A 16,836-nucleotide genomic window follows, 5' to 3' on the forward strand; every position below is an offset into this window, starting at 1 on the left:
ACTTTGAACTTAGAAGCTTAATTTTTTCATAATGCCCTTTGCCTATATCTGTTTTGTCACCTTTAAAACAGTTGAAATGGGCGACTTTGATATCGATTGTTTTTTTTTTTTTGCTCTTTTGGATTCTTAAAAAGACTTCTTGTATTAAAAACTGGTTTTTAATTACAATTTAAAAAAATGTTTTTTAAAGTTCTTTGGCTTCTTTATAGAATATATGGCATGTAGGCTAATGCTGAACTGCTGCTTTTTTATTGATTTTGGCTGCTCTTTTGGATATTATTCGTTTTTTTTCTTTGGGGATTCATTCCAAATTATAGATTGATAAATACCTAATATCAGTCAAGTTATAAACTGCATCTAAAAGGAGTAAATTTATCAAAATGAAAAATATATGATGAAAACTTCACAAGAGAATACTTCAATTACAATGAAACAAAAAACACTTAATAGTTTATTCGGTATGAAGAAAAAATTAAATGCCAGCTATTTTCTGGTAAAAAATGAAAGGCTCATCCGTTTTAAATGTAATTAAATGAAATAATATGCAGACTGAAGTAGATCCAGGAAGATGTTGAGATTTTCATCCTAGTTCGCCACTTTTAATCCAAGCAAAATGTTAGGACACTTAGTATCAGTAATTGAGTTTAAGCTTTGATTTCCAAATGCTTACAAAAATTACCAAATTTAAGAAAGTCGCAACAATAAGTCACCTGTGGTCAAAACACTCAAAGACTTCTCTAGATTCCCACCCAGGCTCAAAGCTTCTGCTATGGTCATTTCCATGGAAATCTCCAAAGAGTTTCTTTTTAAAATAGCTTGCAAGTGTAGTTAGGGGTATTTAGCCTTTTTTGCTTTTCTTTAAAGCTTGGAAAAAAGTGTTATAATATTCCAAATGTTACATTTGTTATATTTGTGCATATTTTTGGTAATCATTTGTGGGGTGATTGAATTTTTTTAAACCACTGTAGATACGTAAGAACGTTGCAACATCTAGTTTTTTTTGTTTTTTTTTTAATTCAAATTATTTTATTTAGCATAAAAAAATACAAACAAATTTACAGCGGCCATCTAAAAAAACCCGAAGTTTTGTTTACGATGGCTGCAAATCCATTATTATAAAGCTCTACATCCACATAAAAACTATCTCTTTACGGGGGAAAATCAGCATTTGAACTAAATAACATAAAGAACATCTCCTACTCTAAAAGGATTACACTCTAGAAATCGCAAGTGAGAAATATCACATATCATCCTTAAAACATCCACTCAAAAAAAAAAAGCAACAACAGAGGAAAAAAAAAGAAAAAAAAAGAGATATATCTAACTAAATCAACTATGACAAAATCAATAAGTATCAGCTAGGCTATAGAGCCGACTCCGTGCGCTTTGGCTGGGTAATTTCGCGAAAATGCGACCATTGTCTGTCCAAACAATTTTCATACCAAACATTAATCAAATTCAAAATTCTAATCATTCAGATTATAACCCAAAAGGTAACGCTTCAATCTATTCTTGAGCTGGCTTACATTATCAACTTGTCTAATAGCATCCGAGAGGGAATTCCACACCCCCGGTCCCTCAAAACGAGGCAGAAACGCAGCACGTTGAGTATTCTCGAGCTCAGATGCAAGGTTATTCGCATTTCTAGTCTCATAACAGTGATAAGATGAGTTAGCTTTAAAAATTTCCCAAAATACTTCCGGTGAACACTTATTCAAACATTGATAAATAAAAATTGCTAACTGGTAATCCCGTAACTGATAAATATTTAAAATTTTCAAGCTTGTAAAGCAATTCAACGTGCTATTTTCAAACTGAATATAATTACCTAAAATACGAACTTTTTTATTCTGTAAAATTTGGACTTTTCTAAAACTTGAAATAAAACTACTAGTCCATAGCAAGCAACCATACGATAAATAAGGGCTAACAATAGAATGATAAAGTAAAAGTAAAACATTTGATAGTAGTTGATTTTTCAGTCTTCTTATCACACCCAACCCTTTTAAAATCTTAACTGCCCCAAGATCACAATGGGATTTCCAACTTAAATTGAAATTAAGACTAAAGCCCAAATATTTAACACCATTTCCATGCTTTAAAAATTCACCATTAAAAACAATTTTATTATCTAAATCACATGAAACTCCATTTCTACAAAATGTCATGAAATTTGTTTTTAAAATATTCACTACCAAATAACTAGAATTTGTAAAACTTATCAATTCAGCGAGGGCCTTATTTGTCTTCTCAATTAACTGGTTCAGACAAGTAGCTGTAATCGTAAACACCGTGTCATCAGCAAAAGACGTTATAAGTGCATCTGATATACAAAAACGCATGATATCAACGTAAATTAGATAAAGAAGTGGGCCAAGCACTGAACCCTGAGGCACACCAGAATTAACGATAAAACTTTTTGAAATAGAATTTTTAATAGAGACTCAAATAATACGCTGGTCAAGATAAGATTCAAACCATTTCAGAATAACCCCTTGGATCCCTAAACAGCTTAGCCTACGCAACAAATTTTTATGAACCACAGTGTCAATAGCCTATATATAGTCTATAAATACTGAAAGTACCAGCACACTTTTTTTGAGAGCACTATTAAAGAAATCTGTTAGGTGCTGGACTGCATGAATTGCAGAGTGGTTTTTCCTGAATCCAAATTAGGTATCACTAAGAAAACCGTAAGTAGTCAGATAGTTATAAAGTCGTTGGTGCATCACTTGTTCATACAGCTTAGCAAATAGGGGCAATATTGAAATCAGCCTCCAATTAGACGGATCAGTTTTTGAACCCCCTTTGTGAAGCGGAAAAACTTTAGCCTCTTTCAGACGAGTAGGAAATTCACCTTTCTTCAAAGAAAGGTTAATCAAATAAACAATACAAGGCAACAAATATACCATAACATGCCTGAACGCTTTCAGATTAATTCCATCATTCCCTGGAGAACTTTATTTTACCAATCCTATTATCTGTTTTAATTCTTCAACGTTCGTTTCATCTGCAGACATTGCCAGTCAAACTCCCTTTTCATCACGAAACGTGTCATTAATTTCATTATTTTCATCGTATGGATTCTCACTTATTGGTTTACCAATCTTAGAAAAATATTCACCAAACAAATTAGCAACCTCATAATTTCCATAAACAAATTTACCATCAAAGATCAGACTAGCAGGAATCTTGGTCTCTTTCTTTTTATTTACGATTCCATTTATAATATTCTAAGTCGTTTTCGCATTGCCTTTGTTTTCCTTAAATTTCTGTCCATAATATTCGTGGATGCATGACCGCCTTAGCCGATTTACTTTATTACGGATTTGTTTAATTTCAGTTAGATCTTGACTATGGTTACTATCTAAGTAACTCAAATACAATGTATTTCTCCTTATAATTAAGTCTAGTAGCTTCATAGTTACCCAAGGTTTCCGGGGTTCCTTTTTCCTCACCTTTATGCTCTTTACTGGGCAAGTTCACTCAAATTTTGGCTGCAATATGTCCATGAACTTATCGAATGCCGCAGAAGCACTTTCAGATTCATCATAAACTGGTTTCCATGACACGATACTTAGTTCCTCTCTAAACTTCTGTAGGTTCTCTTTTTTTAGTTGCCTTCTTTTAACCTTTGTCCAGTTCTGCTTTGTCGCATATTGATGTGAAGTCACTGCTACTATAGGAAAGGGATCGGAAACCTCATTTACTATAACGTCAGCATAACAGCTATATAATACCCGGGATCGCACGAAAATATTGTCAATAAGTGTAGCTGACTAACCTGTAACACGAGTCGGAATCCCAACTAATGGATAAAAATCATAACTGGAGAAAAGGTTTAAAAAATCCAAATTATCATTGTATAAACTTAAAAGATCAAAATTAAAATCCCCCATGCAAATGCACTCCAGATTACTCAATTCTACTGCATCCATTAAACTACTAAAACCATTTTAAAACTCCTCCCAAACTGTACTCGGCGGCTAATAAACCTCAGTAGTCAATATATCTTTTCTACCAACTTCCAGCTCAAGAGTAAGAGATTCCACCTTACCTTCTATCCAAACTGATAGGTCTTCCCTTATTTTAGCAACAAAATGGTCCTTAACCAAAAATGCCAAACCTCCACGTCCCATTCTCTCTCTATTCCTTACAATAAGCCTGTATCCTGGAAAATTATATAACGACAGAACATGCTCAGAAGTTAAAAAAGTTCCACAAAGGCCAATTACATAAAATTTACTATTCACATTATCAATTAACTGGAGAATTTCATAATACGTTGAAGTTACATGGCAATTCCAATGACACAGGCAAAACGATCTTGCATTCACCTCTAATCCTGAAGAAATCACATCCACATAACAACTATCTCTTTGCGGGGAAAAATCAGCATTTGTACTTTCTGGAAGTAAATCATCATAAAGAACATATCCCACTCTAAAAGGATTACTCTCTAGAAAACACAAGTGAGAAATATCACCCATTATCCTTACAACATCCACTCAAAAAAAAAAAAAAAAAAAAAAAAAAAAAAAAAAAAAAAAAGAACAACAAAAGAAAAGAAAAGCAACAAAAACAGAGGTAAAAAAAAAGAAAAAAAAGGACACTCCTAACTAAATTAACTATGAAAAATTCAGTAAGTATCAGCTAGGCTATAGAGCCGACGCGGTGCGCTTTGGCTGGATAATTTCGCGAAAATGCGACCTTTGTCTGTCCAAACATTTTCCACACCGAACTTGTCCCGTGCACTATTTAATATTGCCTTTCTACGTTTTGTAAGAAATTCACTAACATAAATTCCGGATCCAGCTAATTTTGATTTAGTTTTAAACACTTTGTACGCAAGTTCGTTTGATACCAACTTCACTAAAACTGGGGCCACAGGATCTGGATTTCTGCGGGCTAAATTTCAAGAATCTTCTATAGAGTTGAGTCTGAAACGCTGAATCGACACAAAATGCTCCCTAGTAATAGTCGAAACTCCCATAGTTGACTTAACAAGGTTTAGGACAGTCATATCAAGATCTGAGCCAGGTGTCTGTCTTATCCCTGAGAATATCAGACATTCTTCTATTGCTTCCTGTTCAAAATTATCATGCTTGTTCTCTATTGTAAAATACAATATTTTAGTCATTCAGTTTTACTCGTTTGTCCTTTAATTTAGTTTTAAATGCGTTCACATCTTGTATTAAGATATATAACTATAGCGTCATAAATTTATGCAGCAAGGCTTTGGTTATTTATTTGCAAGCACCATAAGACCCTGTTCCGAAGTTTTGCACTATTTTTTGTGCAACACATTTTTCTATATGTGCCACTAGCTTAGTCTTAGTTATCGTAACTTCTTCCTGGGTCGCAGCTAACTGTTGAAAAAGTCCAGAAATAGACGAAGTAGAAGAATTTTCAGGCGTCCCTGTTCTAGCAAACTCTTTGTATATATTGGGAAAAGTCGCTACTTCTGTGAATGCTTGTCCCACCTTTTTAGTTTTCGATCTCTTTGCTTCATTAATATTCTCTGCATAAGAAACCAAGCAATCTTCACCAACTGTCTGCTTGTCATGAGTACCGTAGCAGAATACTAGATAACTCAGTCCATTTCTAGTGGAATTTCTTCCAAGTATTCTAACTGGCCAAATGAGGTAGTTAACAAACTTGGCTAAAGAAAGATCTCCAATAGTAAACATCTCTTGTTTAGTTAATCAGTCTATCAAGGAGAACATCGGTAAAAAAAGAGATATACCAGTCTTAATGGTGAACTTTTATAACTGCTGAAGGTCATTGTATAAATTAAGTTCTTTCTAGTGAAATAATAAGTCCAAAAACAGGTGTTTACACTCTGAAGACTGGCAATGGAAATTTAATATCCCGAGGGAATTTGAAATAGCCAGCAAAACGATAATCCGCTTATGAAAATAAATCCAAAAGGAAAGTCCACAGGGAAATTTCACAGCTTGAGCGGGGTTATATCCGAAAAATTTTTGGTGTTAACACCACGAAGTCTAACACCACGAAATTGAAAGCTTTTATTATGACCTGGCTTTTTAATGTAACTTGGGCACTGGACCTAGGGCGTCATTGTCACTCGAGCGCAACGTTAGGTGGGGATATTAATATCGCTTTCATCACACCAATTCGCTTTGGTGCGAATCTGCCAGGTACTTATGAATGAATGTTTTCAAATTAAACCCGTTTCATCAATAAGAAAAAAAACGGGTTGGACGCAAATGTCCCTTTCCCTTTGGACGATAAAACCATGCAAGTGCTGTATCAAGTATAACTCACGGAAATCTTGCTAATTTTTGTCAACTTTTTAATTTTTTGGCATCCCTGCTTTCAATAAAAAAAAAATCAAGACACTATCACTTAAATATAATAACTCTCTATCCCCCCCCCCCTATGGATACTATCTTGATAGGACACCGTCTCTGCTTTAAATAAAAAAAATTAACTTATTGGTGCCCCTGCTTTAAAAAAAAATCGAGGTATTATCATTTAAATATGATAGCTCACTACCCCACCCCCTCTGGATACCACCTTGATAAAATGCCGTCTCTGCTTTATATTCAAAAAATTAACTTTTTGGGATCCCTGCTTTCAATAAAAAACTTTCGAGATATTATCATTTAAATGTAATACCCTCCCCCCCTAACCCCCACCCCCCTTCTGGATACCACTTTGATTGGATACCGTCTCAGCTTTCACTAGAAAAATAAGTTACTTAATAATTAACTAGGTTACTATATGGTTCAAACAAACACGCAAAATAACATTAAACAGCTTAGTTTTCCTTGAAAAAAAATTGAGGGTATGAGTAAAGCGGTACAAAGACAACAACAAAAATGTCGAAATTATTCAGATATACCTCAAATTATTGAAAAACTGAGTCATAGATTCGCCGTGGCATTCAATAAGATCCAAAAAGTCTAATTAAAAGGGAGCACACACAAAAGCCAAATTAGGCCAGTAGCCTATGAGAAATCGCAAAATATCCAAGACAATGAACAAATTTTAATGGGGGGCCCTGGGTCTATCAAAATATTTCAATGGTTTCCCAGGGAATTTGATATCACTTTCTTCTGTCTCCACTTTAAATGAACAAAATAATTATCCTTTTGGCATCTCTGCTTTCAATAAAAAAAAAATTAGGTTTTATCACTTAAAAATGATAGCCCCCTATCCCCCCCGGCAATAATTTACAATTTATTTATGAGTCATATTTTTGGGGTAGCTTCCGCATACCGGAAGCTGACAATTGACAACAACAACTGAGTATTAAACATTCAGGCGTTCAACAATTGAGTATTAAACATTAAGAAACTCTTATCTAAAAACAGCAAAAAAAAAAATCTGCAAACTTACAACTCAGCTGTAGAAACAATCTGTCGGCTGCTGTCAATTTCAAAATCCAACTGAAGGCTGAAGCTGTATAGTAGTGAATTCGTTCTATAATTCTATTCAACTTGAAAATAAAATTCTAGACTACGAACGATGTTAGAAACAGCGATTGGGAAACTACATTCGAAATGATTTAAACCCATTTCATATAGACGATACTATTTTTGTCAACATATGAGGAACTGTGTATATTGCAATATTTGCAATTGCATATTGCATCTGTCTGGTTTTTATACAAAGTGACAAAAGAGACGAAAATTAATGAACAAGAGAGTAGTGAAGAATTATGGTATGCAAAGTAATATTTGGCAGGGAAAGTCACTGGTGATAAATCGCTAGGGGTGGCACCGTGATTGTGTGATTTTCGGGGATTCGAGGAACCACTTTTCTTGGGGGGTGACGCATAGATTTTCCGGGAAATACCCGAAAATTAGGGGATAGTGCAAGCCCTGCTTGATTTCTAATCAGGAAAATCGAAATACTAAACCTCACGAGAAGGAAAAGCTCCGACTTTGCGGTTGACGTAATAAGAATTACCGCAAAATTAATTTAAAGTCGACTGAACGCCGCTGCCTCTGCTCGTGGCAGTGCGCCGGTGGCGCGCCGGCGGCGTTACGACACTTCGGCGGCGTTCGACCGGGTCTCTCGTCGGCGGCGTTTGGTCGATCCGCCGGCGTGGCGCCGGGGTCTAGTTATAATAATAAAGAAAGAAGATTTTTTAGGTATTGCGTCTTTTGATGCTACACTGTGGTAAAATCTCAGTTTATAGAGTGAGGATGGAATAAAGGGTGGCAAAAACTACCGAAAAAAAATAGAATTTTTTTTTATTAGGATTGTGGTATATTCAATAGGAACGTAGGGATAATGTGCCACTGCGTAGTAGTGTCCAAAATTAAACATATAGATTTCCTAAAAATGCTGAAACGATTGACTGTCTATTAATTACTGTCCGATTATATTTTTGCCCATATTTGACCAAAATGCTGTCTTACAGTACAAATTGGACAAAAAAAGCAAGCAAACATGAAGCTATCAATCCCGAATTACTAAAAGTAATTTGAGACATTTCAAGCTTGCTTTAGAAATTCCTAAGAATTTCTTCTACGTAATCACAAATCACTGGTTAGTTGAATCGTAAAAACTATTAACTTAGCTCTCCTATAAAATGAATTCACGCCCTATCCACCCCAGGTGGTGGAGAGGGGAACGTTCTACAGATATGTCGGGTACCTCCCATAAAGGGAGGCACGGACCAAGGGGCACCTAGCCCCTATAGGTTCATAAATTGAAACTGCGGTACTCCTGCCCGGGGTTCATAAATACAGGTAGAGGAGGAAAAAGGCCCCTCTGATGCATACCGAGCAGGACCCACCTGCGCGTGGGCACGTCCCGTTAGTTGCAAACCTTCTCAGAGCAATGGGTTAAATTGTAGGTACTGCAGGATACCATCGTGGGAGGATCATGTCCAGGAGGATAACTGCAAAATAGGGAGGATGACCGAGATTTGGACTACGGCTTCTCTATGTTGGGTAGGCCAGTTGGGCTCTGGTCCAACAGTCTGGTACTGGCGTCCCTGCCCGTAGCCGAGCCAAAGAAACCGGTTGGGCGTTGGCATAGCAAGCTATCCCCGTAGAAAAAAGACCGCTAACGAAACGTCAACGTTAAGCTTTGGATCCTAACCTCTATATCTAATGACGACCCATGCAAGCCTCTGGACCAGATTTTTGAATGCGAATAAACCGTTTAAGATCGGCCTATCTTAAACGGAATTTTAGAACCCTGTCAGCACTGTCAACAACAGAGCAAGTCCTTCGCAAATGCGAGAAGTTTGGACTTGACATAGTCGCCATTTCGGAAGCAAGGTGGAAAGGCTGCGGCGAGAAGATAATCAGTGGTGACCGTACGATGTTTGAAGTCTTATATAGCGGAAAAATTGAAAGTCACTATGCCGGAGTTGCAGCAATATTAAGTCCAAAACCGACAAAGGCCCTCTGCTCATGGAAACCGGTCAATAAAAGAATACTGCATGCAAGATTTGTTTCTAACCATGCAAAATTGTCGTTGATTGAGTGCTACGCACCCACAAATGAGGCTGATGAAACCCTTAAAGTTGAGTTCTACGACAACCTCCAGTCTGTGATCGATTCAGTCTCAATCCACGACGTCACCTGTATCGCAGGCGAACTCAACGCAAAGGTCGGCCAAGACTGAACCTACTGCCCTGAAGTGATGGGTCACCACGGAATTGGCCCCATAAACAAAATGGAGCTCGACTTGTCAGCTTCGCTATGGGGAATGATTTGCTGATCGGCGGTAAGCTCTTTCAGCATAAGGATATCCACAATTACACTTGAACTTCTCCGGATGGCACCGTCAAAAACCAAATCGACCATTTCCTGATCCGCCGGAGATGGCGAACAAGCCTGCAAGACGTTCGAAATTTTTGAAGCGCCGATTTTGGTTCAAACCAAGAACTAGTGGTCACCTCACTGAAACTGAAGCTGAAGTCTAATAATAGGAAGGAGAAGACGGACATAGTCAGAAGCTTTGACGTGGTCAAACTAGGTGAGAAAAGCGTCCGATATTCGTTTGGGATTAAACTGTCCAATAAATTTATAGCCCTATATAACCTGTCTGAAGACGTTAAATAAGCTTGGGAGACAATCCGCAAAAGCTACACGGACACGGCCGAAGAATTTTTCGCGTTTAGAAAGCAGGCTAAGCAACAGTGAATATCTACGAATACCTGGGATCTCATAGAAAATCGCAAGAAGCTGAAGTCAAGCTCCCTTGGGGCAAGTGGTCACTCAGAGGTGACAAAGAGATTAACCTATAAAGAAGCTAATAGAAATGTAAACAAAAGTGCCAGATCCAACAGACGGCAATACATGAACGAAAAGGCCAGAAAAGCCGAAGAAGCAGCGAGCCGTGGAGACAAACGAACCATATATCGCCTTACCAAAGAAATAGTAGGCAAGTCAAGTATCCAAGAATGCCTGGTGAAAGGTGAAAATGGAAGGCTCCTGACAGATGCGAAAGAACAAAAGGAGCGATGGGCGAGTTATTTCGAAGCCCTACTTAGTCATCCAACGCCAGAGGTCCCACCGGATATACCAGATGAACCTCACTTCAGTCTTCACATCAGTGATAAAAAGCCGACAGCCGACGAGATACCCTCAGCTGCTAAAAAAAACTTAAGAATGGGAAGGCCCCTGGTAGAGACCGCATTTGAGCTGAAATGATCAAGTTCAGCCTGCGTCAAACCCTGGCCTTCTGGCTATCCTTCTTCTCGCTCCTATGGCAGACCGAAAAGTTCCCTAAAGACTGGAAAACAGGAGTCTTATTCAAACTCTTCAGAGGAATCAGCCTTCTTTCGATCCCTGCGAAGCTCTTTACGATGTTAATATTAGGAAGACTCCGAGCAGACCTTGATCCTCACTTGCGTGAAGAAGAGCATAGATCTCGGCCAAAACGATCTTGTTCCGATCTTGTTTTTACTCTACGCACCATGCTGGAGGAATCTAACGAATGGAGACAGCGCTTGTATATACTCTTCATGAACTTTGAAAAGGCGTTGATTCAGTTGATGGTAAAATCCTGTGGGGAGTATTGCGGTTCTAAAGTATTCTCGAGAAGCTAATCCTTCTAATAGTTGCCATGTACAAAGAGACAGAATTCTGTGTTAAAACATTGGACGGCAACAAATGCTATTTCAAGGTGATGACTGACGTCGAGCAAGGCTGTGTCCTGTCACCTCTCCTCTTCGTCCTAGTTCTAGATTAAATCTTTAGACAGATAAATGGGCATGGAATCCGGATTGCAGGGACACTTATTCAGGACGTCGACTTCGCCGAAGATGTTGGTTCGCCGACGATGGAAGCTTCGACAAGCCGAAGCTTCAGGAATTCTTGAACAAACTTGCAGAGAAAGCTGAACAATTCTGACTACACATCAACACGTCGAAGACAAAAGCTATGTCAATCAATAGTTCATCCACGGGAATCCAACTAAGATAAGAGGACATCGAACGGTGACAGATTTCAAGTACTTAGGGAGTACAGTCACTTACAGTAGCGACTCTAAAAAAGGATTGCGTACCAGGATAACATTGGCCAACGCATAATTTCAGAGACTTCTACCAATAGGGAAATCCACCGTATACTCGTTGAAGTTGAAACTCAGGTTCTTCCAGAGCAATGTACTGTCTGTCCTGAGATACGCTATGGAATGCCTTAAGCTAACCGCGGAACAGGAGAAACGCCTTACCGCATTCGAGAATAACTGTCTTCGCCGAATCCTTAGAATAAGTTGGAGAGACCGTGTCAGCAATGACGAGATCCGTACCCGCACAGGCCATCCAGATATTGTAACCGTGGTACGACAACGTAGATGGCGATACCTTGGACACATCGTTCGCTTGCCAGATTACAGACTTCCGAAAATCCTCCTCCATGGCAACCGTAAAGCCGGCATAGCCAGAAAAGGCCAAAGAACACGTTCCGTAGGACATATGAATGTGACAGAAGAGCCCTCCAGACAGTCTCATCCCAGAGAGGGAAGACATATATTCAGCGGCTCACATTAGGGAAGATTGGAAGCTACTCACCGACGCCCTGTGTGCATCCGGGGCCACTGGAGGAACTAAGGTCTAAGGTTCTATCAAATTATGTCGCCAATAAGAGCCCTCCTATTTAATCCAACCAAATGATATTTTTGGTAGATGTTATGATACCCTGCAAACATGTTTTTTTGTTTAAAAGTCGAAGTTGGATAAATCATAATAAATCTATAAATCCAAATTCATTGAAAACTTTATTTACGTTTTACAAAAAATTCGTATAAACACATTTTTTTGAAAACGATATTGGATAAAAAGATAGGTTTATACCCAAAAAGTGTTAAACACATTTTATCATTGAGTACTAAACGGATTTCTTCAAAGCCAACAGGGGTGCCAATAGTGAGAAGAGGTTGGTTAATTTTTCGAACTCATTTTTTTGTATCTTTATTAACAAAAATCGAAGGAGATCCTAGCCCTGCCGATGATTTCCATGGATCGGCACCAGTTGAAGCCAATCGAAAACTCCATTCTTTTTTGTGCAAAGCCCCTTCAGAGACATTTGAAAGTCCCCACTTCAACACAAATTTCAAAACTTTGTAGGTTAATACTGCATTTTGAAAATTTGGGGAGGGTGCATGGTTACGTTGGGCCTTTCTCATAATAGGCCCTAATATTAGATCGATTAGTAATATCAAATCAAAAGGTAATGTAACGCCTGCCTAAAAAGAAGGAGAGCTATTTTTTAACTGAAAAAATCCAAATAAGGCTTTTCAAATGGCTTTTCAAATCTGGCTCAAGGGAACAGAAGGTGATGATCTAAAGCATTAACAGAAAAGGACTGAAGTAGTAAAGAAATCAAAGTGACTTACATCTTTGAGCCAGCTAACAGTTGTAACTGCCGGATTTGCTTGAACCTGACACTCAATCCTCACTTCATTACCTTCGGCCAGTTCAAAGTCGGCTTGTTGAATAACAATACTCAAGATAGGAGGATCTAAAAAATTACTTGCTTTTGTAGAGGAAGCTATATTCAATTTGCTCAGTTTCAAACTAAAACTCGCTTCAATCTTGTAGGATAATATAAATCATAGTGAGAACGAAACACCAGAGTTAACTTAGTAAAGAGCGATTTGATACCCATTTTCTTTGTCCTTTATTGCTATTTATTAAGTCCAAGGAAATGACAAGTATTGTGCCTCAGGATTACGAGAGCAGTTTAGCGTAAGTGAAAAGTTCTAGTGCCACTTTTGATTGTAGACACTGACCGGAGGGTAGCCAACTACTCCTTAAACACGTTTTGCTTCCTGGGGTGCCGTCTTAGCCCCAAAAGACGCCGGATGAAGGTTTTTAAATAGTTACTTTAATCAAAACAGTCACAGGGTCATACTTACTTCCAGGAATGACAACATCCTCAGAGCCTAGAAGAAAGGCCCTCAATGTATGCTATTAGCCCATTTGAAACTGAATCAGTAGATAAATTTTTAGTAGAAAGATAAACAGTTTGCTTGGTTGAAAGTTAGGAAGATTAGCAAATATCTACGTATTTGTAGGGTCCGGAGGAGGCTCTAGGGTCAAATCCCCCAACCAAGCCCGCCCGTCTTCATAATTAGAGATATTTCGAATCTCTTCTGACTCATGATTTTTCAGGGATATTTTAAAGGTTGGTCTTAAACGATGAGATAAATTTTCTAAGTCAGAATACAAAAAGTACATATTGCAAACATAATTTCTGGGTTCGGCCTAAGTGGGTATTCAAGGGCTTTTGATGTCAGTTATTTTAAATATGGGGTTAGCACTAAAAATTGTGTCACTAGCTTGCTAGCAGATTTTTGGGAATATGACAAAACTATTAAAGAACATAAACCAATCTTTTTTGTAAACAAATTTCTTATGTACAAATTCTAGTGGAACAGTAACCATGATACTATAAAGGATGTAGGCTACAACGAAATAAAACAAAACTGCGTTTTGTTTTAGGAAGCTGATAACACAATTTTGCGCTTATTTTTGTAATCAGTCAAACCCAAAAACCTAAAATACTAATATTGGTTAAAGATAAACTTCATTTCCAAAACATTTACAGGCTTTGTTTTTCTTTTGGACTTCTTTATTGCGGCAATGCAGTCATAAAAAAAAATAATCAGAAATCCTCAAATAATTGAATATTTGATGTACATACTTGCTTTTACTTCAAGAACTTTCGTCATGGGTGCAGCCAGGGACGGCTATGGGGTTGATACCCCTCTCCCATCTGGTAAATTAAGAGAAATTAAAAAAAAAGTTCCGAACGACGAAATTGACAAATTTTCAAATCAAATCCTGTAAAAAACAAAACTTTTTGCATTATCTCCCCAAGGAAAAATTTCTAAGGGCACCTCATATTTTAGTCGTAATATTTTCAATCAACTACTCCAAAACCTTTAAAATGTCAATTTAGGTCAAAATAAAGCCCATTTGTATCTTCGTTACAGGTTTAATTTGCATAGTAATTCAGTTAAATCTGGTGTCTAATAGCTAATTTGTGCTAATTCTAATTTTTAAATTCATTCTTCTCCTTGTGGCGGAAAAACTCTGTTTTCCATAATGTAATCTCTACAAGACTAGGCAGAGTATATAAACATCTCCACAATGAAGTGGTCCCCGCAGACTGCCGGAAACTTAAAAGAGTGGAAAGTGGCACTAGTGTTGAAAGCAAAAATTACCCGCGCCATTTACTGTTTGGCAACTTTGTATGACCAAATGGCTGCATACTGAACTTTTAAGGTACTTAAAATTCAGGGGAGGGTAAAGGAAGTAGAATCATGTCCCCAGTAGGTCTACCTACACAGGAGTGTCGGCTTTAATCCTAACATATTATAGTTTTCATAATAAATAACTCATTCATAACAATATTCGTTATAACAAAAGTTCAGTTTCTTTGAAATTTTCTCCTTTTTTAATGAAGTCCCCGGAGTGTTCACTGTAAGTGGCGCTAGTAGTTCTTAATCCTAAGCTTAATCCCTTTGACCGATGATCAGACTTTTAAAAGTTTTTCGTTCTTTTTGTTGGCACCTTCCACTTTCTGAGTGCACAGAATACTCGAGAGGAAGCAAAAAATTAAGGCAGAGTTGCAAAACAAGTTAAAGTACTTTGGTATTGTAACAAGAGACGTAATTTGAAATTGCTTTATCAGTTTCCATCACATAATGATAGAACTGTAATAAAGCAAAGTAATACGGAAATTCCATATTATGTGAAGGTATTGTTTGCCAAATCTTTATAGACTTTGAATTAGCTTTGTTTTTGGAAATGGTTCAATTTCATTCTTAATTCTGTTTTAAGATAATTGTATACACTATTTCCTGCCTAATTCGAAATCGCTATATATATTTTTAAATTTTAGATTCAATATATAAATTCAACCTATTAATTTAAGATATATCCTGTGATATTTGAAACCCAGGTGAGTAAGTAAGGTGAGTAAGTAACCTAATCAAGGAAGCCTCTCCAGAACATTCTACTTCATTTCGTCATTAGACAGATAAAATATATTGGGAAACAAGAGAATATTTCTTTACTTCCATTCCAAATACTCCTTTTGGCTAATTCTTGTAGTTCTAGCTGTCTTTTCCAAAAATTTTCAATTTAGTAGTCTTTTTAAGAATAAGTCAACATGCTCAAGATTGTTGCTAACACTTATGCTCTTGTTGCCTTTCCAAATAGTTCTCAAGTTAGCAACGTCTTTTTGAGTATTAAATAATAAAAAAAAAGTTTTTTTAACTGAAAGTAAGGAACGACATTAACACTTAAAACGAACAGAAATTATTCCGTATATGAAAGGGGCTGTCTCCACCTCAACGCCCCGCTCTTTACGCTAAAGTTTTACTCTTTCTCACAACTCCGCTTTATAAATCAATAAAAAAAAAATTAGCGTTAAGAGCGGGGCGTTGAGGAGGGGACAGCCCCTTTTATATGCGGAATAATTTCTGTTCGTTTTAAGTTGTAATGTTGTTCCTTACTTTCAGTTAAAAGAACTTATTTTTTTTATTTAGTTTCTGAACGTTTTTAAATTAATGTCGGTTCTGAATTTGGCTCACTGCAAATGAATAATTAAAACGAAATTTGCATTTTAATTTTACTTCTTTTTAACTAATAATAACCTTATAATAACCTAAGTTTGATTTTTGTTCCAGTTGTTTAAGAATGACTCCTGAATCACAAAGGCTGTTTAATTAGAATAATAACCTCTTTTGAAAGTTAAAAGGAAACTTTTAAGCTATTGAGGTATTGAGGAGAGGCAACCCATCTCATATAAGTAATATTTTCTCTTCGTTTTATGTTTTAATGTTGGTTCTAACTTTCAGTTGAAAAAAACTTGTTTTTTCTTTAATTTCTGATCGTTTTTTTTAATGTACAGAAATCCAGCTCCCCCTCCATGGAAAATTCCCTTCCTCCACGCGAAATTATCTGCATGGAAAGATTCTACCATGTAACTTAAATTAGCGATATTTGCAGAACTAATTTTGTCAGGCATAGTAACAAAACGGCCAAAAAGGTCGAAAATATTTTTAAAAATGAAAGTCACAAGTTGAGCAATTCTCAAATCACTGAAATGAATGAAAGAAAGGATCTTAAAAAGATGTACGTATTATTACTTATATCGGCCATTATTTAACAAAATTACAACTTACAAAATTACAAAATACAAAAATTACAACTATTGACGAGGGGGAATAATTCCTCATATACGTAATATGAGGGGGCTCACCCCCTCTTCAATGCCTTGCTCTTTACACTAAAGTTTGAATTTTGTTCCAATTCTTTAAGAATGACCCCTGAATCACAGAGTAAGCGCCCAATTCGTCCGAAACTTACATTCAAACTTACGCCTGAGG

General features: G+C 37.0%; 1 protein-coding gene across 1 annotated transcript in view; it reads right to left on the minus strand.

Annotated features, from left to right (window-relative positions):
* Positions 1–16,836, minus strand: part of LOC148949806 (B-cell receptor CD22-like) — a 392,914-nt gene that overhangs the window by 105,579 nt on the left and 270,499 nt on the right. Inside the window, exon 8 of the mRNA XM_089093108.1 lies at positions 12,832–12,956. Within this exon, the coding sequence (XP_088949234.1) occupies positions 12,832–12,956 (125 nt within the window). The remainder of the gene's footprint in view (positions 1–12,831; positions 12,957–16,836) is intronic.

Source organism: Artemia sp. Qi Xiang Cuo, chromosome 8, assembly GCF_049724085.1.
Source record: "Artemia sp. Qi Xiang Cuo chromosome 8, ASM4972408v1, whole genome shotgun sequence".
Taxonomy (NCBI): Eukaryota; Metazoa; Arthropoda; class Branchiopoda; order Anostraca; family Artemiidae; genus Artemia; species Artemia sp. Qi Xiang Cuo.